We start from the raw sequence: 25,000 nt of genomic DNA, 5'->3' as shown, positions 1-25,000 counted from the left end.
GTGTAAGAGAGAGAGAGAGAGAGAGAGATGCGAACAAAATAGCAGCTATGTTACAACTCGACCCTCGACTGCCTTCGACTGAACATCTAGAACCAGCACCTCATACAATCAATATAAAACTCTAAAACACAAAACCTCTTCACTTCAAAGATCCTTCAACAAAGGAACCTTCCTAATGACATCCAGAAAACCAGAGTCCTTAATGAATGTGCCTCGCTGTCGAACTTCTCAGTTCCAGAGGTCCTTTATTCCTCACACAGTTGGACTGTGGAACAGCTTCCCTGAGGATGTCGTGCAATTGAACTTCAAAAGTTCAAGTGAAGATGCAATGAATTTACAACCTAATACTATTCTCCTGCATTTTATCACATTTTTAACTATTTATTAATTCATTTTTTTACTACTTCTTCCTAATGAACACCAACTCTTTGGAAGTTTGAATTTCAAGTCAATGGCCCTGTGGAGCTTGTTCCATGAATAGGGTTCATCTTCTGAATAATAATAATAATAATAATAATAATAATAATAATAATAATAATAATAGCATAATAATAATAATAATAATAATAATAATAATAATAATAATAATCCAAACAAACGGCTTTCAGTTTTCTTCTGAAGATGGAAAGAGAAACTCACAAGATTATAGTATAATTTTGCACTTTTAAATATTTCACATATTACTTGAATTTCAAGTAATATGTAAATTTCAAGTAATATGTAAATATTTACAAGTAAACAAGTTATACACAGGAATCTTGTGGGTTTCTCTTTCTAATAATAATAATAATAATAATAATAATAATAATAATAATAATAATAATAATAATAATACATTAAAAGCCACAAGAGTGTTAAAGATTATTTATGTGTTACAAAGTTAAAATCGAAAGGAGACTTTCAATACTACTACTGAGGTATAGAGTGGTATCTGAAAGTCTCTTTTGTTTTTTAATTTATACATAAATATTTTTAACACTACTGTGGCTTTAATTCTGAATATTATAGCCTCGTTACAAGGTCGTCTTGTTTCACAATAATAAATAATAATAATAATAATAATAATAATAATAATAATAATAATAATAATAATAATAATAATGTAATAATAATGTCGACAGAAAGATTACTAGAAATACCATATAGACTTCAGATAAAGAAAAAAGAAAAAACCACCGAAAATACCATCGACAAAATCTACGGATTTACATCCCAGGTTTCACTAACCTGTTTAATGGTTAAATAAAGAATTTCTGCAGTAAGAAATACGCTGTTTTATTCATCGAAATATGACACAATTGATCAATTATTGAATAAAATATTGACTCATATCAGGAAAAGGAATTATTCGAAGAATTCAGAAAACTCAGTATAAAATCAATTTACATAAGGCAGCCATTTAATTCAACAAAACTTGCCTCAAAGGTCTTCTTCCTTCTAATAATAATATAATAATAATAATAATAACTAATAATAATAATAATAATAATAATAATAATAGCTAAAACTTCATCCCGCCTCCGTGAAAGACAAATCAGAGTAGAAGGAAAATTTCCTTCAGGTTTTTCCGAGTCGATGTTTATGAGGCGTTTCAACTCGAGTCATTCAGTCACGTACGAAGTATCGTTGTTCCCCTCGACTCGTTTCAAGTGATGGAAAACCAATACCCTAATGCCACTCGTCGTCGCACTGAGTTGCAATGCTATGCAATAATCCATGCAGCTTCGTCTGGGAAACGTTAAGAATTTGGAAGGTTTTTTTTTTCTTTTTTTTGTGGCACACGATTTATGATACTCTCAATTAAGCTCGTCGTGTACTGCAATGACTCTAATCTTATGGAAAACTCGCTTATACTGATATAATCTTTTTCAGTACAATATTTGTTTAATGAATTGAGAATTTGGCAGGTTTTCTCATTTTTTCTTTTTTTTTTGGCAGACCATTTATGGTGCTCTCAAATTTCGTCATGTACTGCTGTGGCTCTAATCTTATGGAAAACTCACTTACACTGAAATAATTTTTTAGTACAATAATTGTTTAATGAATTAAGAATTTGACAGGCTTTTTTTATTTTTTGGCGGCAGACAATTTATGGTACTTTCAAATTAAATTCGTCATGTACTGCTATGACTCTAATCTTATGGAAAAACCGTTTACACTGAAATAATTTTTTTTCAATACAATATTTGTTTAATGAATTAAGAATTTGGCAGGCTTTTTTTCCATTTTTTTTTTTTTATTGTGGCAGACGATTTATGATATTCTCAAACTGAGCTCGTCATGTACTGCTACGACTTTAATCTTATGGAAAATTCGCTTATACTAATATAATCTTTTCAGTGTAATATTTCTTTAATGAACTAGTAGTATATAATGGAGTGCTAACATGGAATGTCATTTCATCTTTGTTATATGCTGTAATAACATGACTCTCCAAGGAAAACTCGCTTATACAGAAATCATCTTTTCTTTAGCACAATATTTGTTTAACGAATTAGCAGTAAATGTTGAGATGCTACCTAGGAATGTTATTGCAGCTTTGTAATGTGCCTTCTCATAAATCTTATTATGGTAGTAACAAAAATAGCATAAAAGCTACAATTAAATAGGTCAAAATCAACACTATTTTTCTCCATGTAAGTCTTAATCTATAAGCAACAAAAAAGACATAAACACAGAATATAATAAGGCCCATGAAACACACTTTGCAACCATAGTTTAGTACTTCCTTCTGTTGCCCCTGTTCTAGATGGACGGAGCTTGTTATAATTCAGCAATAATGCTTTGTAAGAGTGCTCTATTCACACACAAGAACACTTCCTGAATTTAATTCATTTCTAAATAAATAATTTTCTAAATAAAAGACTAAAGTCTTAATATATATTCGCTCATGGCACAAAGTAACACCATTTCCCCAACATGACAGAAGCATGAAAAAAAAATCTTCGCACATCCTACATTTTCCGCTTCCGAATTCAAATTCCTTCTCGTCTTGCCACAACTCCTTTTTCCGGTCCTCCTCCTCCTCCTCCTCCTTTAGCAGCCTCCGACCCCTTCATCACATCCCAATCTTGCCCGAGCATCCCTTCCTCTTCCTCCTCCTCCCTCCTCCCCCACCCCTTTACCACCACTATGACCCCTCACCAAACCCCTCGTTTGCCTCCCAACCGGGCCTCGAACTACAACCATTTTTGGGGTTGGAAAACCATCCGCCGTATCCAGGCCAAAGCCATTAGCTAAATATATATATATATATATATATATATATATATATATATATATATATATATATATATATATATATATATAGATATACATATATACATGTATATATACATGTATGTATGTATATATATATAATATATATATATATATATATATATATATATATATATATATATATATATATATATGTATATATATAAAATATAGTATATTTTGTACAACGAAGCCAGCGCAAGTCTATTAATATTTCCATATCTCGCAGCACTGCTTGAACTACCATGGCTGCTGGTGACTCTCTCTCTCTCTCTCTCTCTCTCTCTCTCTCTCTCTCTCTCTCTCTCTCTCTCTCCCAAAATCCCCTCCCCCTTGCCATCCTAAACCTCCATTTCCTTCAATCTCCACCAAATCTTTCATGACTTCGTTTTCAATTTTATCTCCTCCGCTTCTCTTAACTTCTGCCTCTTTATGCATTTTGGAACTTGCCTCTGATTTCCTTTTTAAAATGTCATTGTGTGAGTTTTTAACTTTGTCTTTCGTTGTTCTTTTTTCTACATTCTTCCTCAATGTATTAATATCGACCTGTCTTTTTTCTTCCTCATTATAAATTCTTCCTTCTTACTCTTTTATTGCTTTCATTTTTTATCATCCAAATTGAACATTAACATCAATCTTTCTTTTATCTTTCTTTATTACTAATTCCTCCTCTTACTCGTTCATTATTCTCCTCTATTATTTTTTGTTTTTTATTATTGATTCCTCCTCCTTACTCTTTCCATATCCTTTCTTTTTTCTGTCCTTTATTTCTGATTCCTCCTTCTTACTCTTTTAATATCCTTTCTTTTTCTTGTATTTTATTACTGATTTCTACTCCTTACTCTTTCATAATTCTCCTTTCTTTTTTCTGTCTTTATCACTGATTACTCTTCCTTACTCTTTCAATTTCCTCCTTACTTTTTCCTGTCTTTTATTACTGATTTCTCTTCCTTACTTTTTCATCATTCTCCTTTTTTTATCATACAAATTGAACAGGCTACTTCTGTTTGGCTTTCAATATCATGAAAGCTATTCAGCCTTCATCGTTGCGGGGTGGGGGGGTGGGCTCTAATGATATATCAAAGGCATACTCCTATGCTTTGATTTATTGACGTTAGTCAGCTACAATTACATGTATCTATCACATTTTTCTCCTCATCTTCTTCCTTTGTTTCCTTAATTTCTCTTAAGTTTTTTTTTTCTTTGCCCTTATCAATTACCATCTTGTAATTCTACTGTCATTCAGCGCTGAAATTGAAAATGACAGTAAAGGTCTGAAAATGTAACAGAGAAAACTCGCAGTTGCTTTTTATGCATGAATGGCTAGGAGAATGTGGAAAAGTAAGAAGAGAGAAGAGACATTATGAACGGAGGTGCAGTAAGAAGGGTAAAGTAAAGGAATGAAAGGAGCTGCAGCAAGAGGGCCGAAGGACGCTGCAAGATCATAAATAATTGCTAAAAGTGCACCATTAGGTGCACTGACGACACTACCCCTATGGGGATATTACTAATAATAATAATAATAATAATAATAATAATAATAATAATAATACTAATAATAAAAAGTGTGGACAGTCGCAGGAGGGCCAACCAATTCCATACGCGCGGCGGGTAGCTCCAAATCGGAGAGCCTGGGAATAACAATGCGTTTCACGCTAATCCAATATGATGTATGTGACACCGGAGCAGCGTGGAATTGTACAGGGAGCGGATATCCACTCGACTAATGTAATAGTGAGGAACATGGGACTGATATGCCCTTCTGGGAAATCAAGCAGAATGCCGAGCTTTCATGCCATTAAAATCTACAACGGGGGTAACTCGAGCGTAGCTACAGGCATAGAAAGTTGAGGGGACGTTTGTATGCACGTAAACATTTTACGTGAGTTTTTTTTCTTTCTTTTTTATGCACTAGGGGAAGAGGATAATAATTACTATTCATAATGAGTTAACATTCTCGTTTAATTAGCCAAAAGTCAGGACCTTAAGAGAAAGCTTCTGATGAATAGAACGTTCAAAGACAAAGAACAGGAAAGGACAGAGAACGTACAACAGAGGGTACAACTTTGACGACCATGAAGTTTCCAAAAGAATATAAGGTTAATTATCATTACCATACAGAAGATACACACCTATTCACACGGAGTAAGCTTACTGAACCCACTGACTCGAAGTTCAAGTTACCAAAGAATATGATGTTCATTTGAAAGAGGTTACAAAATACAGACGTAAGAGATTAGTTATTAGAAAAGAAAAAAAAATACAGTGATAAATTAATACATAAAAATATAAAAATATCAAGGTGAATTGTTCAAGGGTGGTAAAGATAGAAAAATATAATAGACGGAAAACAGAAGGCACGACTAAATCAACGAACTTCCAAAGATTAAAGTGCTCAAAAACAGAAAAATAGAAGGGAAAGAGAACCGAAGGCATGGCCTTGAAGAGAAAGCTCCCCCACCCAAAAAATAAAACACTAAAAAACCGAAAAATGGAAAGGGCAGAGAATGGGAAACAGAAATAAAATTGGTTATGCTACTGCTGTTGTTAGTGTTATTTTATTAAAATCAATACTCTGTAAACATCCACACGGAATAAGCCTAGGTATCTACAAGTTAAAATTTCTGGGAAACACAGGACAATTACCAAGACCAGTAGTATCTAATACGTAAAGATCCAACGAGGCAGCTGAGTTGCAGATAAGAAAACCATTTTATAAGTGTAGCAGTACAAAAGCTAAGAAGCATATAACACTGCCTCAAAATATGGACCCCCAGGAACAACTTACCGTTCTGCCAGCAGTAATTAACAGGTATTTTAAGTGCTGTCAGAAAGAATATTTGAAGTTGTAGTATTACTGTGCATCATGGGAGTGGGAAAACGGTCCGAGATCAGCTAATTAGTACAGTCTTAGCTATGCAACAGGCCCGTCTCAACCTGGATTACACAAACTAATAAAAAATAATTAAAGAAGTAATGAAGAACACAACAGAATTTGCCAGACTGTACAGTACTTTCAAGACAGGGAACAGATGCCTAAAACTTTGGACAACCATTGTACATGTGCAGCACTGACCAGGATGTAAGAATACACAGTGATTTGGCGACATCAGGAAACTCAAACTTGTTTGAGATGACATAAGTACTAGAAATTACGACACAAATACTCGAAATATTTCAACAAAAGTAAGTGAGCGCCCCCCCAAACTACCCTAAAAGATGAAGAAAATAAAAATGAGCTCTCAGTCAGGTAAACCTAGAGTTGCATCAACGGATTTCCGTTCAGAAAAACGACAGACTATCTTGTTATTTAGAAAATAAAATACCCCTAAAAGAGCTTGCGAAAAAAAAAAAATCAACATTTCAACTCTATGAGGTCTCATAAATAGTGAAAAAATGAACATCATAACTCTATGCTGTCTCAAAAATGGTAAAAAATATTCAACTTATCAACATAAATGGTCTCATAAGGGGTAAAAAAAAAAAAAATCAATAGACCAACTCTACGAGGTTTCATATATGCTAAGTGTCCAAAGAGAGACAGGGACACAAAGTCCTACAGCTCTCACAAACAAAGTTAAATACAACCATGCATAAATCATAAACAAATAAACACACACTCACACAAAGACGGAGACACATATATCACTGATAGTTGAATTTGCTTAATTTGGCTTTTATTTCTGTTTGAGGAATTTGTAATGACAAGTGTTTCCAAGGAGGTCATTATGGCTATTACCAACAAGTATATCAAAGTGACAGGAAAATTATATATATATATATATATATATATATATATATATATATATATATATATATATATATATATATATATATATATATATATATATGCATATATGTTGCATATATATATATATATATATATATATATATATATATATATATATATATATATATATATATATATATATATATATATATATATATACATACATATATGAATACACACACACATATATATGTGTGTGTGTGTGTGAATGATAGGAAATTACTAATTGGCGTTAGTCAAACGGAATTAAAAGCTTATATGCTGCCGGCCCTAATATCGCTGATGTTCCTGATAATGATCCTAATAGTAACGATAATGAATACAATACAATGAATACTTGTACCTCTACAAAGCATGGAAATAGAATCCAATCTTGGCTCTTAACGAACCACTGACTGGATGTCAGGTTCCATAATAATCCATCATTATTAGGCTAATCAAGTTAATTACCAGGTCTGCATAAGAAGATTATGGAATGAACCCCTGTGAAATTAGAGCCAATAGCAGCCTCAATTTCATATATATATATATATCAGACTAGGAAAAGATCTCTCTCTCTCTCTCTCTCTCTCTCTCTCTCTCTCTCTCTCTCTCTCTCTCTCTCTCTCTCTCTCTCTCTTTGGTTCTTTAGCCCTCTAGATGTAAATAAAGTTAGAAGCAATTAATTAAGTTATATATGGAGTAAAACATAAAAATTGAAAACAAATTTAGTAAAACATAAAAACTGAAAGTATATGGAGTACAAAATAAAAATTGAAAACACATGTAGTAAAAAATAAAAATTGAAGAAAATACATAGGTTAAAAATAAAACAGCTGGCATGGAGTAAAATGGAAATCATATGAAGTAAAAATAAAAATTGAAAACACATGGAGTAAAAAAATGGAAATCTTATGGAGTAAAAAACAAAACTTGAATACACATGGATTAAAAATAAATTTAAAAACACGTGGAATAAAAAACAAAAACTGTGAACACATGGAGTAAAAAAGTAAACAGTACAAACACACATAAAAAATAAAAATTAAAAACATGTGGAGTATAAAATAAAAACTGAAAGCATATGGAGAAAAAAAATTAAAAACACATGGAGTACAAAAATACATATTGAAAACACATGGCGTAAAAAAAATAACCAATGAGAAAACATATATACAGTAAAAAATAAAAATTGAAAACATATTATTCAAATTTAATCACACAGCGCTGTCTACAGACTTGTTATTTCATTCAGCGTTTACTAATGCACTGCATTCCTTGGCTTCTAAATATTCCGGAATGCTTAAATTAATTACAAATGACTATACTACTTGCATTAGATTAAACGTGAACTTCATCGCAGTGAAAGCACTTGACACTGTACATGAGAATGCACTCTGAACAAACTAAGCTATTAATTTTCTTACTATTAAAATGATCTTACGGACAAAATGACACTGGTAATATTGGCTTTAGAATGGAAAATGTGTAAAGTTTTTTTATTTCCATTCGTATTGTTCCATTTAATAGAATCCCAAGGCAAAAAAAATCAAATTCACGTGAAAGTTGAATAGCCTACAGTGCTAGAAAACGAAATTTAAACAATTTGCAACAACTCGTGTTGTACATTTTTTTTAATAGACTCAATTCTTGCTTGTTCCCATATAAAAAAACTGAAAACTCACTTGAAAGCAAATCTTTTCATAAACTTTTTCACCATTCCGCAACATTTGGTACAACGTGGAAAATAGTGTAGGAACCACTCAAAAAAAATGTCAAATTTATAAACTTTACAAGAAACAGATACGGAAAAAGGGAAAGGTAAATTACGCAAGAGGAACACAGAGAAATTAAGCAAAAAGGTGTCCCAGTCGCATTTTCCCGAGAGGTAACCGAGTACCAGGACCTTTCCCTGGAAAAAGCGGGAGACCATATCTTAAAAACTAACCATAGAATTTTCTTGAAAATAATCTCTTTATGTTTCCCACACCCAAATTAGATAATGGGATATCAATATAACCTAACCTAGCCTAACCTAATCAATTTAATCTAACCTAACCTAGGGGCATGGTGAATACTAGCATGCATCTCAGAAATTTGCGTCCCGGTCCCAGAGAAGTTGGTTAATATCACAGCGCAAAAATAAAAGGATAAAAAAAAAAGTCTGGATTTCACTCACCGATTTGCACATTTGTGTAGTACGTCTCACAGTCAACAGAGAACATGCCGCTCTGGGTAGCGTCGAGATGCATGATTCTCTTGTGTAGTTTCTCCGTCTCTAAACAGCCGGACCTGGAGGTGTCCGGAAATATCTGCAGTCTGAAAGAGAAGAAGATGATCGTTAGCAAAGTCCTACTCCAGATACGAGAGTCTACACTGAAGCAAAACAGCCAAATATAATATAAGAATTATCCACTAAAAGATCAAACAGCATCAGATTATCAGTAGTCTCATTTAATTCGTGGAATCTGGCTTTGTTCGCTCGATGCTCTAATTCAGACTCCACATTAGTCTCAAGGTTTGGCAATAGAATTTAATTCAGATACCAAGTTAGTCACAAGGTCTCAAAGTAAAATCAGTGTCCTGAAGAATTTGAAACCCAACACATTAGACTTTAACAAGTTCAGTCTTACGGCTGAATCAGTGTCCTGAAGAATTTGAAACCCAACACATTAGACTTAAAGTTCAGTCTTACGGCTATATCAGTGTCCACAAGAATTTGAAACACAGACTTTAACAAGTTCAGTCTTACGGCTAAATCAGTATCCTGAAGAATTTGAAACTCAACACATAAGACTTTAACAAGTTCGGTCTTACGGCTAAATCAGTGCCGTGAAGAACTTGAAACCGAACACATTAGACTTTAACAAGTTCAGTCTTACGGCTGAACCAGTGTCCTGAAGAATTTGAAACCCAACACATTAGACTTTAACAAGTTCAGTCTTACGGCTATATCAGTGTCCTGAAGAATTTGAAACAGACTTTAACAAGTTCAGTCATACGGCTAAATCAAAGCGAAAATTAATTCCGTCCCAAAAACATTATTCGTATAAAAAAAAAAAAATTACAAGACCTTTTTATCACAAAGCAAGGCCATCGGACGAACTTAGCTTAATAATTACAGAAAAAGTCAACAATATCATCCAAATAGCCCCGAGACGAAAAAAATGGCACAGGGCACGTTACAAAAAATAAATTATGGATTTTTAAATTGCTTAATGATGCAAAACACGTCCAGAAAAAGAGCCGACAGCTGCTCCCACTGCTATAGCTTTGAAAATACCGATTAATAGCTCTTTGATAAAAATGGATAATTAATATCTTCTGTGAACTCGGAACAAATTAGGATTAGGAAAAAAAAAAACCAATCGATTAGCACGCGAATTGTAAGAGAGAGGTTGAATAATAGACTTGGGATAAAAAATCCGTAGGAAATAAAATAACAACCCTTGCCGTATATGAGTGAGAGAGAGAGAGAGAGAGAGAGAGAGAGAGAGAGAGAGAGAGAGAGAGAGCAAGAGAGTACAATATAATAAGTTACATATATAATATATATACTATACATGTATATAATATATATATATATATATATATATATATATATATATATATATATATATATATATATATATATATATATATATATATATATATAATTCATACAAGAAACAGACCGGCAGAGAACAGAGATTCCAGCACCAAAAACGCTTGTATGTCAACCATACTGAAAATTCTATGGAAACAAATGTCAAGTGTCTATCTCGTGCAAATTAAGGATGACGACCTTTCCACTGACATCGGCACCAATCACTCGTGCAAAAGGGTTATTTAAAAACAGGACTGAAAAGTAAAGGACAGCAGTTTTTTCCAAACGAGAAAACAAAAGCATAGGATTTGACGGAATGCATACGACCAAAAATTACCTAGGCTACTACTACTACTACTACTACTACTACTACTACTACTACTACTACTACTACTACTACTACTGCTGTACAACACTATTTATAGTAACTACAATGCTAATGATAATTACATATGTGGAGAGACTTGAAGCTATCTACAAATTCTATTATTATTTACTATTATTACCATTCAGAAGGTTTTTCTGAACTGGAAATTCAAGCTTCCAAAGAATATGGTGTTCACCAGAAAATAGTTACAGAAGATAATAAGACATGCATAAATAAGAGATCAGTTATTAGAAAAGAGAAAAATACAAATTAATAAATAAACAGATAAAGGCCTAAGCACTGAAGTTCATCCCTCACCTACCAGTAGAAAAAAAAAATCGCGTGGCAGCGACTTGCCTCTTATTTTTTTTTGGAGCCAACCCTCTTTAGAAAAAAAATTAGCTCGGTGGTGGGGAAAAAAAATTAACACCCAAAAGGGAACATATGAACAAAAATAGCCAATACTAAATCGTAAAGAGTCTTGCCGAGTAAAAGCGGGGTGGCAGTCGGCCATCTTTAAACATCTAAAGAAACGAGAATAGAAGGCATTCTGCCTCCAGCCAAAAGAACCAAGAAGGAAGAAGAAGAAGAAGAAGAAGAAGAAGAAGAAGAAGAAGAAGAAGAAGAAGAGGACGACTCTTTCAAGAAAGGAGATGCCGGCTGGAGGCTGTAAAATACTCGGGGAGGGGGGGGAGGGTGTTTGCCACGAATCTATCGCTAAAGTAAAATGCATCGGGGGAAAAGTCGGAGTTCAGAGGAATAATGATCGCCAGTCAAGTATTTTCTGATAATAATAATAAATATTACCCTCGTTATTGTTATTATTGCTCTAAAGCAAAAGGCATTAGGAGAAGCCGGGGAATAATGACAGCCAGTAAAATATTTACAGATAAGGATTATTATTGTTACTGGTATTATTGTTATTGTTCTGGAGGGCAAAACGCTGAGAAAAACATACGACGTTAATGAGCGAGTGGTAGGAAGATTATAAATCTACATCTGGATATGAAGATATACTGCACCACATATATCAGACTTAAAACATGAGATAATAATGAATTTAACTGAATATAGAATTTAGGTCAAAGGCCAAGCACTGGGACCTGTGAGGTCATTCAGCGCTGAAACGGAAATTGACAGTAAAAGGTTTGAAAGGTGTAACAGGAGGTAAACCTTGCAGTTGCACTATGAATCAATCGTTAGGAGAGGGTGGAAAGTAAGATGGAAGAAAGAAAATATGAAAGGAGGTACTGTAAAAGGAGCAAAAGGGGTTGCAGCCAGGAAGGCACGCCGCAAAGAACCTTAAGTAATTTGCCTACAGTGCACCGCATGAGGTGCACTGACGGCACTACCCCTCTTCGGGGAGATAATAATGAAGGAAATATAAAAGTACATAAGTAATAAAGCAATTACCATCGCAGCGTCACATACTAATAAAAATTCTAAATGCTCTGATTTACCTAATGCACCTCATTCCTTTTCTGGAAACATTAAAGACAATTCCCTGTTAAACGAGGCAGGGGAATGTCTAACGTATATTTCTCACAGCTCTTTAACTTTTCTTGCACATTTTTCCTCCTTATTTCCTAACGTAGTGAGATTATTCGAGAAAAAATTATATCTCATTTTAGACTTGGTCTTTAACTCCTAAATTCGTAACTTCCAGTATTTCAGAGTTTAAACGTTTGCGAGTCTTTCTCAGACCTGGACCATTTTACATTTAGATTTTCTAGAATAACTATTTTCTTGATAACGAAAAAAAAGAGAGAAATACCCCGTAGGTAAATAGGTTTTTCCTTTTACATGGAAAACTGCTCAAGTGTGCAGAAAAATAGAAAAAGAAAATAAAAATACCAAGAAAAACCAGTCGCGTCTAAAGAAAGGCAAAAGAAGTAGTAAAAGCAGCCATTAAGTATACGTGCGTTGTTGTGGGACCGTGTGTGTGTGTGTGTGTGTGTGTGTGTGTGTGTGTGTGTGTGTGTGTGTGTGTGTGTGTGTGTGTGTGTGTGTGTGTGAGCGCGCGCGCATGCGCGAGTGAACATTCTCTTAAGAAAAAGTGTTTTCATGAGGTTTCTGCAACACCTACACGACCTAATTAAATTCTTTCGCAAATATTCGAAATCTAAAACACTCAAAAAGGACCTACAAGAGCAACGATGGTTTTATACTACTCCTGAATTCGGTTTTGAAACCTGATACACCACGACTGAAAATTTCATTGAAATCCGATAAAACTGAACAAAGGTAAAATAATCGACCAGTAAAATTAAAAAAAGGTAAAATCGGTAAACTGAAAAACGGTAAAATAATCTATAAATAACACTGAAACCATCCAGAATTACTGAAATTCGTTACAGTCCATGATTAACCATCAGATGAAAATTTGGCTGAAACAGAAAATAAATCAACCTTGGAACTTGAGGCTTAAAATATTTGAAAATCTTAGTCAACAGATGAGCTTTCTCATCTAGGGTTCATTTTATCTTTTGTTTTTCCGTGTTGAGATACAGTTTCTAAAACGAGAGATCAATGGACTCTCCCCTAAAAAACCCCTAAAGTTTCCAGACTTTGGACAGTTTTGGTAAAAAATAAAAGGCTGATGTTTCTTAAAAAATCAAGGAAATAAATTACCAAAGCGACACAAAAACTCCAGCCGATATTATAAAAAAAAAAAAAAAAAAAACATACGAATCATATCAACAAAATACGCAAGAAAATACCAATAAGTGCGGTAGGAATCTTCTATCTCTCGAGGCCTTTTAAAATTAATGATTATCTGAAACGAGCCTATAAAAATGCTATTTTACAAAAATATTATCTACTTAGAATTTATCGTAATATGTCTTGTCTTAAATATATCATCCTATTTGCGCATGAGCAGGACCTTAAAACTATTCTTAATTAAATTTAAGAAAACATTAAAATACTAACAGAAATTCTTGGCTCACTCATTAATTAACTGTAAATCTTCTACCGTTGATGTTATCACAACGGTCCAGGTGTGCTCGATCCCTTCAAGGAAAAAAATTGTTTTATAATTATTAACCATACTCTACAAATTCCATTCAAAATCGAAGGCTTCTTCTGGAGTATAACTGGAATATAAATTTAGGCCAAAGTTGCATTATGAAAATTGTCAGGAGAGGGTGGAAAGTAAGATAGAAGAAAATGAATATAAACGGAGGTAGAGTAAAAGGAATGAAAGGGGTTGCAGCTATGGGCCGAAGGGACGCTGCAAAGAACCTCAAGTAACGCCTGCAGTGCACCGCATGAGGCGCACTGATGGCACTAACCCCCGCCGGGAACGAAGGTTTCTTTTCCTAGAAAGCTCGTGCATCATATTTGCAATATTCATCGACACGAAGTCTTACAGTTCCAAACTTCTCGAGAAGAAAACCAAACTAAAACAACAAATAAAAGGGAAAAGGACGTGATTGGAGAGTAAAGTTTAGCTCTCGTCTTTTCCAATAGTTTTACCGAGAGACAACGATCTCCCAGCAACAAAAATAGACCCGCATAGCTTATTCACAATTCGCGTTCAACTTTTGGAAACAAATGGAACCAAAACTACAGAGAATTCGGCATTGTTTGCAGCGCCTTGCGGGAGTTTTCAAGTTAACGAAGACGAGAAAAAATACTAATAATAATTCTTTCCCTAGAGATGGCAATATATTAACAACTCCAGGTGACTTCTACTAAAAGGCATTAAGAGTTAACTAAAAATGAATGCGAATAATAATTTTTCCCTCACAGTTGGCAAGGTACTAAAAAAATCAGATGGTAGCAATTTTAGAAGCCTTTAAGAATTTTGGGCTCGCAAAATTCTGACACTTACTGGCACGTGCCAGTATTTTGGCCATGCAAAACACTGCCACGTGTCAGTACGTGCCAGAATTTTGCGCGCCCAAAATTCCACTAAGTGCCAGAAATTTGGGCGCCCAAAATTCTGGCACGTGCCAGCCACCAGCTAGTAAGTACCAGAGGTTTGGGCGTCCAAAATTCTGGCACGTACCAGAAGTTTGGGTGCCCGATATTCTGGCACATGCCAGCCGCCAGCCATTACGGGCCAAAGTTTGGGTCTTAAACTTCTGAATCTCAACTAATGATATGCCAAAGTTTGTGCAACAGCCACGTGCCTGTGAAATTAGCATGCCCAAAATATTGGCATCTGCTAATCCGTAGAATATCTGGAGTGATCAAAATTATGGCATTTTGCTGTCGCCAGTAAATGCCAGAATTTACGTGCCAGTAGGGACGCCCAAAGTCTAGCACGTGCATTTTATGTGCCAATACGTGCCAGAATTTTGTGCATCAAAATTCTGGCACAGCTGCCAGCCAGTACAGGCCCAAGTTTGGGCCAGAATTTTGCACGCCCAAAATTCTAGCAAGTGCCAGAAATTTTTGGGCACCCTAAAAATTCAGTAACGTGCCAGAATTGCCAGATTCCAGAATCCTGCAAGTAACGAATGCCAGGAATATGCCTAGCCCAACCAGTTCTGGCATATGAATTTCAGCCAAAATTCTAGCACAAAACCAAAATTCGTCTGGCACGTGCCGACATAATTTTTGTACCTAAAGTCCCTGTACGTACTGGCATGTGCCAGAATTTTAGGTAAAATTCTGGCAAGTATTCTGGGCAGGGTACTGGGTAAATTTCTGGCACGTGCCAGAATTTTGGGCACCTAAAATTCTGTGACCTCTAGCACGTGCCAGAATTTTACATGCCGCGTATTCTGGTATGTGCGCGTTTCAGCGCCCCAACGCGTGCCAGAATTTATGTGCCCAAGTTAGTGCCAAATTTGGTATCAGAATTCTGCACCTAAAAGTTTGGGCAAACAAAATTCTGGCAAGTGACAGCCGTCAGTACGTGCCGGAATTTTAGGCGCCCAAAATTCTGGCACGTTCTGGCATGCTACGTGCCAGAATTTACGCAACAGGTGTCCAAATTTAGCACAAACAGGTATGTGCCCAGAATTTTGGCACGTTGAAATTTGGCACTTCAAGGTCAATCAAATATGCGCCAGAAGGTTGCAAATTTTGGCACCTAAAATTCCCAAGACGTCTGTACTGGCATGTGCCAGAATTTTAGGCGCCCAAAATTCTGGCAAGTATTCTGGCATGTACAGGCACATGCCAGACTATTGGGCACCTAAATTTCTGGCACGTGCCAGAATTTTGGGTGGCCTAAAATTCTGGCACCTCCTAGCACGTGCCAGATTTTGGGCGCCTAAAACTCTAGCACGTATTCTGGCATGTGTCATAATTTTGGGCGCCTAAAATTCTGGCACGTACAGGCACGTGCCAGAATATGAGCCATAATTTTCAGCGCCTAAAATCCTGGCACGTATTCGGGTATAGCCAGTTATGTAATATTGGCTACCTCCTGGATTCTGGAGGAACTCCTAGGTTGGGCTCTCTGGTGTCATTTTCTATAACTAGGGTATAAGCAGTTATGTAATAATGGCTACCTCCTGGATTCTGGAGGAACTCCCTAGGATTAATGGTATAATCTAATGGCTACACCTCCTGGTTTTGGATTCTCCTAAGTTGCTCTACAATTGTCATTTTTCTAAAACTGGTATAAATCAGTTATGAACTGGATTCTGGAGGAACTCCTAGGTTGGGCTCTCTGGTGTCATTTTCTAAAACTAGGGTATAATCATTTATGTAATAATGGCTACCTCCTGGATTCTGGAGGAACTCCTAGGTTGGGCTCTCTGGTGTCATTTTCTAAAACTAGGGTATAATCATTTATGTGGATTCTGAGGAACTCCTAGGTTGGGCTCTCTGTGTGTATAATCAGTTATGTAATTTTCTGGAAAATCAGGTCATTCTAAAACTAGGTATAATCAGTTATGTAATAATGGCTGCCTCCGGGATTCTGGTATACATGACTTACTATCTGGGAAAGAATACTGTGGAGGTAAGACATCACTGGCACCAAAGGGGTGGGATGGAAGGTGACATGTAAAAATAACCGAAAACGACAAGATATTAGTGTCAAATCATAGTTTTCGAGGTCACTGAGATAATAGTAACACTCCTGGATGCCCTTAGGGTCAAGTTCAGCCCCTGAGAGTTAGGGAGGGTGGTGAGAAGGGGTGAAAAATAAAATGTAAAAAATGACAGATATTTGGGCAAAATTCTGGCACGTGCCAGAATTTTGCGCGCTTAAAATTCTAGCATGTGCTAGAATTTAGCGGTAAATAATACTGGCACGTAAGAGGAATTGTGAATAGAACATTATTATTATTATTATTATTATTATTATTATTATTATTATTTAGACGATGAGCTATATTCATATGGAATAAGACCACAGGAAAGAAAACTGCAACATCAGAAGCGAGAGAAACTACCGACGATGAGATGCTTCGACAAAAAGGAAAGAGGGGGATAAACTTTAAGTGTAGGAAAAGAAAGGGAAAGGAATGGAATGGAATGGAATGGAATGGAAAATGGAACGAAATGGAATGTAATGAAATGGAAAGGAAGGAAAAGAAAGGAAACTAAAAATCAGCAGTTGGGGAAACTATCCACGATGAAATGCTTCGATATAAAGGAAAGGGGGAAGGATAAACTTTCAGTGAAGGAATGGAATGGAAATGGAAATAAATGGAATGGAATGGAATGGAATTGGACAGAGAGGAAAGGAAACTAAAACATCAACAGCGGGAGACACTACCGATGATGAAATGCTTCTACAAAATGGAAAGGGGAAATAAACTTTCAGCGAAAGAAGGAAAGGACTGGAATGGAATGGAACAGGAAGGAAAGTTAAGGAAACTAAAACATCAGCAGCGGGAGAAATTAACGACGATGGAATGCTTCGACAAAAAAGAGAGAGGGAGGGAAAAACTTTCAGTGAAAGAAGGAGTGGAATGGAATGGAATGGAATGGAATGGAATGGAACGGAAAGGAAAGGAACCTACATCAGCAGCAGGAGAAACTACCGACCGTGAAAACTGACAAACACGAAAGAGGTAAAGATCTTGAAATAACAATTGTAACGAAGCAGATACAGAAAAACCTACGAATAAAATGGCGAAAGCAGGACAAACTAAAAATAATGACAAGAGGTTTCTCCGGTGAGAGGGGGAGGTTCTTTCGCAAGAGAAAAATGACGGAAATATTTTCGGTTGGAGACAAACACAAAGGGAAGAAGGTAAAGCAAATCTTGGTTGGCGGAATCGTAACGAAAGCAACCCAGTTAAAATGTCTGGCTGCGATATAAAAATGGAGAAGAGAGAGAGGAGAAAGAGAGAGAGAGACAATAAACGACAGAGGAGGTTTTCACGTGGTGAAAGAGAGGGGAGGGAAGACATCTTTTGATGGCACTGGTATTAGGGAGGAAATGACAGATTGTGGTAAATATTTTTTCGGTTGGAAATGGAAACACAATAGGATAGTGAAGGATAAATATAAACCGCTGGTTGGCAGAAGGTATATACTGTGTAATATATATAGCAACCCAGTTATATAGTGTCTATATATACGATAGGTAAAGGATATATAGATATATATATAGAGATATATGTGGAATGATGTCTATATATGAAGAAAATGCAAAAATGACATCCAGACATATATACATCTTTGATGGCACTGGTATATATATATATATACATATATGTGTGTCAACCTGTGTGTGTGTGTGTACAATTATTTGTGTGTGCAAGTGTATATATATTTATATATATATTATATATATATATATATATATATATATATATATATATACATATATATATATATATATATATATATATATATATATCACTAGGCTGTCTTATTTATCAAAACTGACGTGTTTCTGTATATGAATTACATCTTCAGGGCTGTGCCAAGAAAAGATATAAAACAGTTATGTGGATACGTTTAAAATGTTACAGTAAAAATGAAATAAATAAGAATAAAACACAGACAACCTAGAGGTGAAACAGTATGTAATAAATGAAAGAAGCACACAGTAAATATATATGACCAGCGGATGTATGATATTTAATGATACAAGTTGTTTGATAAATAATGACTCTAAGATTGTTAAGTCTTGGGAGGGCTGGCAGGCGACCGATGACGCTAAAATCTTGTTCTCAATGTAGGTTTTATTGTTTTGAATGGTTCCTGATGTTGAGTGTCGGGGTTTGAGTGTATCTGTGCGGAAACTATATGTGAATCATACCTTAAGAAGCCTATGGATACGTAAATGAAATACATTTAGGGTAGTATATTTGTAGATGACACAGAGGACATATAAGGACACAGCTGATCCTTTATATACTTATTTTTGGGAATTAATTTGCTGATATGGCTGGGAAATATGAATAATAAATCCATTTAGTTCCATACTGCTTCACCTCTAGGTTGGTTGTGTTTTTTATTCTTATTTATTTCATTTTTTACTGTAACATTTTAAAATATTCTAAGATACTTATAACTGTTTTTATGTTTTTATCTTTTCTTGTACAGCTCCTGAAGATGTAATAGTACAAAATTACGAAACGTCGGTTTTAAAATAAATAAGACATATGATGTGTGGCTGTCCGTATCCACTGGATATATATGGAGTATTTATATATCACTATATATACATATATATATATATATATATATATATATATATATATATATATATATATATACATACATACAGAAACACACACACACACACACATATATATATACACATATATATATATATATATATATATATATATATATATATTTTTTATATATATTCCTTGACTATCCAATGTTGTAATATAATGTAATCTCAGCAGCTGTAAAAACCCTAGCATAAACAGTCTATCCCGTATTCGCGACGTCATGGTCTCGAGATTATTACCCTCACGCAAAATATAGTTTCTCCGGTAAACTTAAGAAAAAATCGTATGCAGTATTTCAGTTTTAATATCAATTAATAGAATATATAATTTAAGCCAGAGGCCAAGCGCTGGGACCTATGCTGACAGGCAGCGCTGAAACGGAAATTGACAATAAGAAGGTTTGAAAGGTATAACAGGAGGATACCCTCGCAGTTGCACTATAAATCAACTGTCAGAGAGGGTAGAAAGTCAGATGGAAGACAGAGAATACGAACGGAGATACAGTAAAAGGAATGAAAGAGGTTGCAGCTAGGGGCCGAAGGGACTCTGCAAAGACCCTTAAGCAATGCCAACAGTGCACCACGTGAGGTGCACTGACTGCGCCGCCCCCCCACGGGGAATTGTAATATCAACATGGAAGGAATGACAAGCGGACGACATTACCTAGCATAAATCTGGAATAAAAGATGCGAAAGGAAAATAGCCGACGCGCAACCCTAAAGGGAAGTGGTGATATAGCCCCAAACACGTCCCAATTAGCCAAATTGGACTTTGTATCCGGACTCCACTCCCCTGCCCGGATGTTTTTAAAATCAGAATGAATGTGCCGGTCAAAAAGTAGTTTAATATTTCCTAAGAATTTCGCAATATTATTATAAAACTAGTACTCTTTCATATCTGAATGAAATGGAGTCTAGAATTTAGGCCAAAGGCCAGGTGCTGGGACCTATGAGGTCATTCAGTGCTGAAAGGGAAACTGACAGTAAAAAGGTTTGAAAGGTGTAACAGGAGGAAAACCTCGCAGTTGCACTAAGAAGCAAGTAATAGGCGAAGGTAGAAAGAAAGACGGAAGAAAGAGAAAATGAACAGAGGCACAGTAAAAGGAATGAAAGAGGTTGTACCTAGGGGCCAAAGGTTCGCTGCAAAGAACGTTCATTAAAGCCTATACAGTGCACAGCGTGAGGTGCACTGACGGCACTAACCCCACCCCCAAGGGGTTTAGGATCTGATTGAGGCCACAAAAGGGTATGTATCAAGGTGTTTTGGTGGTGGAAAGTACAATGGGGGAGGGGAAAGAATGCAGTGCTAGCGAAGGGTAGGAGAAAAAGGCAAAAAGAGCTGGGAGTGAAAAGCAGAAGAGGAAAGACGTTAAAGGAAATTCGATGGTTGTGGGAATTAGAAAAGTTGAAAGTGGAGGACACAAGTGGAACAAAATGTTAAAAGGTTGAGTCACTAAAACAGGATGAGAGAGAGAGAGAGAGAGAGAGAGAGAGAGAGAGAGAGAGAGAGAGAGAGAGAGAGAGAGAGAGAGAGGTGCGAATAAAATATCGAATGTTTCTGGCATATGAGTAAAGAAGCAGAAAGTGATAACGAATGTTCATTAATGGACAGAGAAGAAAATTTGGTATCTCCTCTCTCTCTCTCTCTCTCTCTTTCTTATATTTTTCATTTTATATTTTTTTTATTATTATTACTTTTTTTGCTGAGGAGAGATGCCATAGTATCGTTGTATCGGAGGCGATATCTGTCAGTATCTGTATTTAAAAGACCACAAATCCAAAATAATAAAAAATGAAGAACGATCTTTATGGACGGAAGGCTGGAATCAAAGACAAAGCAGGGTTAAGATATAAAGAAAATAAAAGGTAAACCAAAAAGAACAAGGTATTAAGCTGAAGTAAGAATGAACGATTATGAAATATCTGTTTCGTAAGTCGAAGGAATATTTAAGAACGACAGAAAACAGAAAAAGAATGGGACTTAGAGGATGAGGCACAAAGCAAAAGTACAGGAGGGAGAGAGAAAGAAACAAAGGATGGAAAAGTTGCACTGTAAAATTTCATTACCGAAAGAAACTTGAAGTCTAATAAGGGTAATTTAAAGTCTCAAAGGTAAAACAGGTTTCAAGTCTCACCATCCACGGAACTTAAAGTCTCTTTGGAGAAGGGAATTTCAATTCTCAGCAGCGAAAGGAATTTTGATCAAAGTAGCGACCTCCCCTTAAACATGGGGTGAGGGATCTCAAGTTACGTGAGTAGAGGTAATTTCAGTTCTGTGAAGAAAGGAATTTTAAGTACCACTGATAAAGGGAATTCCTTATCTCAATGGTCCAGCAAAATGTTATATCTCAGTTCTGAAGAGAATTTCAGGTCTTGGTGCAAAAAGAATGGTGAAAGTGATTCGAAGTCTTTGTGGTGAAAGGCATCTAAGTCTCAGTTTTCGATGGAATTTAAATCTCGGAAGGGAAGGGAATTTCAAGTCTTTTAAGGAACATCCAATAAAGGAAAGCTTAAGAGGTGAGAATGATTTAAAATAAAGTGGCAAAAAAGCTTGAAATTCTTTTAAATGAAAGGAATTGAAAGTCTCAACAGTTACAGAATGAGATTATTAATAAAGAAAATTAAGGGCATCTAACGATCATAAAAGGCATGACAGACCTAGAAGGGAAATTTATTGCTGTTATAGAATAAGCTGGCCTTATGCCAGCATGGGCTCTTGCTCCTGAAGCAGCCCGTAACAATAAGGAAAAGATAACGAAAAAGTATAACTTGCTACTGAGTACCCACTGAGGAAAGTAAAATATCAAAACAAAACGCTACGGTAGGAAAAAAAAAAAAAAAAAAAAAAAGAGGGGAGGAGGATTGAAGAAGAGATGTGGTTCTGACTAAGAAAAATAAATTTAAGAATAGCTTTTTCTACTAAAAGTAAAGAATAGGGAACTGAAAGGGATAGAGATGATAGGCAGAGGCAAGAAACTAGATAAAAGAATAAGGGGATGACAGGACGATGAAACTGACAAACCACAAACCGAAAATAAATGAAAACGATGAAAGACATGGACAGAGAAAGAGAGAGAGAGAGAGAGAGAGAGAGAGAGAGAGAGAGAGAGAGAGAGAGAGAGAGGACAACAATAAACTTAGGCACTGCTGCTAAAGTGTAGTAGGAAATAGCTGACAGTGAAATTGGGTCAGGGACAAAAGACGCAGTGCGGTAACGGGTCTTTGACGAGTCTCTCTCTCTCTCTCTCTCTTTCCGAGATGATGAGTCTTTCTACGACAAAGTCAATGGCATCCATAAAGGAGTCTTGTGAATCTGTCGCTAGTCAAGAGAGAGAGAGAGAGAGAGAGAGAAAGAGAGAGAGAGAGAGAGAGAGAGAGAGAGCCCTTTCGCTTCTTGATGACGAATAGAAAATTGTTTCCGGGGGCTGCCTTGACAGAGAGAGAGAGAGAGAGAGAGAGAGAGAGAGAGAGAGAGAGAGAGAGAGCTTCATTTGCATCCGTATACCGTAAGGTCAAACAAAACTAGAGCGTACACACGCGTGAACTGTTTCTAAATACGTTCCTAAGCTTCTCAACCCTAGTTCCTCTTCCCTGGTTATGGGAACATCTGTTGGTGACCCATAAAACAAAGGTTAAACCAGGTCACATATACAGCAAAAAAAAAAAAAAAACTCCCTTTAACCTACTGCTCCCTTTTATCTACTGGGTAACAGAAAGAACTAATTTCGCAACTCTTGTGTTGTTTTTTATCTTCGTACGAAAAACTTTCCCTCTTTCATCTCTCCCGTGTAAACAAAATGTTTAAAAGATAATTTAGTTCAAAACAATAATACAGTCAGGTATCTTTTGTAGCTTCGGAAAAAAAAAAAAAACGTTTCGAAATCATCACGGAAAAACAGCTCTTCCTTTTAAGTTCGTGAATTTCAAAGGTCAAGGTCTGCTTTCATGTGTCACTCTACTTGACATCTACTAAATTTAGCGCTTCATTAACGTGTTAATGTCGTAGGCAAAAGGTGAGCTATAAGTAACACGTGGCTACGCTAGATGCCTAGTAAAGCTGTACTGGACTGTCGCTCTCCAAATGAAAAATTTCCCGAAATCGCACCAGATTCTTTATCATATATTCGTATTTTTAAAACTTTTTTGGAGTATTCAGTAGGAAACTGGCCTCAGAGGGTTTAGTCAAGGAAACCACGGAAAAACTTTGCTGCAAACATTAAAAAACATTAAACCATTACAATACAATATACTAACAAGATACATAACTTATATAATTCACAAATTTTCAACACACAAAATTTATACCGGATATTGTCGCAAATTAACGACAGAATTTTTTTTTTTTTTTTTTAGACCTTTCGAGGCCAAACCGCACCAGCTGAACGTTTTATGACCATTTCCGAAAAAGTAACTCGAGGATAAACATATTTACTCTGAGAGGTGAAAAACTGAGTGATAAAACTGTCTTTTTTTCCCTGAAAATGTCAGGCATGATTAACGTTTAATACGCCCTAATTTGCACCACAATCCCAAATTTACAGATTCGTTAAACAACAAAAAGAGAGTAGCATAATCAGAATAGTCAATAGCCTTGTTTTCAAGGCAAAGCCACATATACGTAAGTAATAAAAAAGTAAAAATGGGTCGAAGCTTCTTCGGCGCAATAGAGTTTTCTGTACAGCCGCTACAGCGTATAATCAAGGCCATCGAAAATAGATATCTTTCGGTGGTCTCAGAATAATGCTGTATGAGCCGCGACCCACGAAGCTTTAACCACTACCCGGTCGTGGCCTATCGTATATCGTTGCCAGAAACACGATCATGGCTAACTTTAACCTTAAATAAAACAAAAACTACTGAGGCTAGAAGGCTGCAATTTGGTATGTTTGATGATTGGAGGGTGGACGGTCAACATACCAATTTGCAGCCCTCCAGCCTCAGCAGTTTTCAAGATCTGAGGGCGGACAGAAAAAGCGTGGACAGAAAAAGTGCGGACAGAACAGAGTACGGACGGACAGACAAAGCCGGCACAATAGTTTTCTTTTACAGAAAACTAAAAAGTACTAGACCAAGAACACAACACTGCGGAACACCGGAGACATCATTCCAATAGTCACTACAGTGCCCATCAACAACTACTCTGGGCAATCTAATAATTAAAAATTCTCTAACAATATTAAGAAATCTTTTACCAAGTAACTTCTCTATATAAGTCTGGAAGAGCCAAATGACTAAAACAGTCAAAAGGAGGACTCAAGTATGGACTAATCATACAAAATTCATGACCAGAATCTTTTCAAGCACACCACTGGAAATTGGAAGACGCTTACAGGCAACTTAGCGGGTGCAATAGCCAAACTGCAAACCAGGGAACGGATAATTATTTTCTACACAGGCTTTCAAACGTTCTGCCAA

General features: G+C 35.9%; 1 protein-coding gene across 3 annotated transcripts in view; it reads right to left on the bottom strand.

Moving 5' to 3' along the window:
• Positions 1-25,000, bottom strand: part of MED20 (Mediator complex subunit 20) — a 176,312-nt gene that overhangs the window by 117,714 nt on the left and 33,598 nt on the right. For all 3 annotated transcript variants that reach the window (XM_067107801.1, XM_067107800.1, XM_067107803.1), the window contains exon 2: positions 9,207-9,346. In XM_067107801.1, the coding sequence (XP_066963902.1) occupies positions 9,207-9,346 (140 nt within the window). The remainder of the gene's footprint in view (positions 1-9,206; positions 9,347-25,000) is intronic.

The sequence above is a fragment of the Macrobrachium rosenbergii genome, chromosome 8, assembly GCF_040412425.1.
Source record: "Macrobrachium rosenbergii isolate ZJJX-2024 chromosome 8, ASM4041242v1, whole genome shotgun sequence".
NCBI lineage: Eukaryota > Metazoa > Arthropoda > Malacostraca > Decapoda > Palaemonidae > Macrobrachium > Macrobrachium rosenbergii.
Note: the sequence above shows the minus strand (reverse complement) of the source record. Positions and strands in the feature narration are given on the sequence as shown.